Raw genomic sequence first — 1,972 nt, forward strand, 5'->3', positions numbered from 1 at the left:
CTCCTCTCCCACAATAGTTTCAAGTCCTCAATTAATGGAGTTAGGTATATATCTATATCATTTTCTGATTGCTTTAGCCTAGAGATTATCATAGACATCGTGGAATACTTGCACTTCATGCTTTGCCATCAAGAAAGGTTATATATAAACAAAATCACTAGCCATGTGCTGTGGGTGCTGGTTTGCATCCCATACGGGTTTATCTGGTCGGTGGCTAGTCCAAGGCGTAGATTTTTATCTTCTTACCTGAATTTAGAATACTCAATATCAAACTTCTTTCATTCTAGAGAATCAGCAAGATGCTGAAGCATGCCATCTTTAATCCTTTCATCCACATACCACCTTAAATTTCTCACATCTTCTACATTACTGTACAAGTGTCTAAATCTTGGCATAGTGTGAAAATACCATAATGCTTTCTTTAGGCTCTTCCCATTCTCTTGGTAGCGCAATGTATTACACTTAGGACACTTACTTAGTGACTTATATTCCTTCCTAAACAAAATGCAATTGTTGGGGCAAGCGTGTATCTTCTCATAGCTAAGGCTGACAAAGCGCAACACTTGCTTTGCATCACATGTTTTGCTTGGAAGCTTGTTTTCTTTTGGTAGCATTTGTTTAACAAGTGAAAGTAGTTCTGTGAAGCTTGTGTCACTCCACCCATTTCTTACCTTCAAATTATACATTTTAAAAGCCACAGACAATTTTGTAAAGTCAGTACAACCTTTATATAGAGGCGTCTTAGCATTACACTTCAACCTCTCAAACATTTCTGGACAATCCTTAAGTTCTTGTTCAATCGTATTGGCCATATCCTTAAGACGATCAGCTTTATATGTACTTGTGTCAAAATTAGATGATCCACAGCTTTCACTATGCCCTCGACTACTATTACCCGCATCTCTTGTCTCTCTGTGCTTTGTCCAACACTTATAACTTTGATCAATTCCATTGATAATTAAGTAGCTCTCACAAACAGATGGCGAAACCCACTTCAGAAGGCAACACTTAAGACAAGGGCAAATAATCCTACTGCAATCATCAGCATGCTCAACTGTAAACTTAATAAAATCTTCTAGCCTATCCCAATATTCATTTGATAGACAATTGGCAGACATTCATTCCTTGTCCATGGTCCACAACTAAGACGAATCATTTAGAGAAAAATGTGACTAGCGACTCAAAGATTTTGTGAGAATTAAACAAAAATAGAAAGTCAATGCATGAGGTACTATTGATGACATTTATCCCTCTTTAGTTCTACTTGTTAACAGCTAGTAATTCTAGCTGTTAACAACTAGTAATTCAACAAAAAATTCAATTTGACTTTAGTTTAAAAAATATTCTACTACTACTAATGTGCTATTCCATTTGGAAAAAATTTGGCAACATGACGGCTTACAATTAAGCATTTCCTGGGCTTTATGCCCTCTATTTGACTTCAAATAAAGTATTAAACAGCAAACCAGTAGTAAGGCAATTTCAATAACAACATTTGAATTAATTAACATTCAATAATATGGAAAAGCATAAAACATAGGGCCCTCAAATCAATTTCAATTACAAAAGCAAAGAATCTATGGAAAAAAAACATAAATTGAAAAGAGCATAGAACATGGTCTTTCCTAATCTGAAATTTCTCACAAATTCTATCGTCTTGTGCCATTTTATGGACTGGAAAAAGAAAAAAGGATGACAATGGAAGGTATGCTTTTTCAATAAAGCATCTATGCCAATAAGAAAGGAACTAAAGCTGATCCAAGTATGCAAAAAAAAAGAAAAGAGAATTCTCCTCCTAAACATGTAACTCAAGAAGTAAAGACATGGGAATTCGGCCAAACAAAGATACAGTAATAGAGTAAAAATAATTGCTCATCCTATCATCTAGTTTCAACTAAAATCATTTAGAAGATTCCAGTGAACAAGACTATCTAATCCAAAATTGCAACAAGGCAGAAGGAACCATGAGTTG

At 35.0% G+C, this 1,972-nt stretch overlaps 1 protein-coding gene across 1 annotated transcript; it reads right to left on the reverse strand.

Annotated features, from left to right (window-relative positions):
- Positions 1-278: 278 nt before the first annotated feature.
- On the reverse strand, positions 279-1,118 carry LOC114743609 (uncharacterized). Its single transcript, XM_028931833.1, has one exon. It carries the CDS (start codon positions 1,116-1,118, stop codon positions 279-281), a length of 840 nt encoding a protein of 279 aa, XP_028787666.1.
- Between the last annotated feature and the right edge of the window lie 854 nt (positions 1,119-1,972).

The sequence above is a fragment of the Neltuma alba genome, unplaced genomic scaffold (assembly GCF_004799145.2).
Source record: "Neltuma alba isolate B1F8T4 unplaced genomic scaffold, ASM479914v2 tig00000646_pilon, whole genome shotgun sequence".
NCBI classification, from domain to species: Eukaryota; Viridiplantae; Streptophyta; class Magnoliopsida; order Fabales; family Fabaceae; genus Neltuma; species Neltuma alba.

Excerpts from the sequence above, each read along its gene's own strand:
- LOC114743609 (XM_028931833.1), bottom strand. The coding sequence starts at position 1,118 with ATGTCTGCCAATTGTCTATCAAATGAATATTGGGATAGGCTAGAAGAT.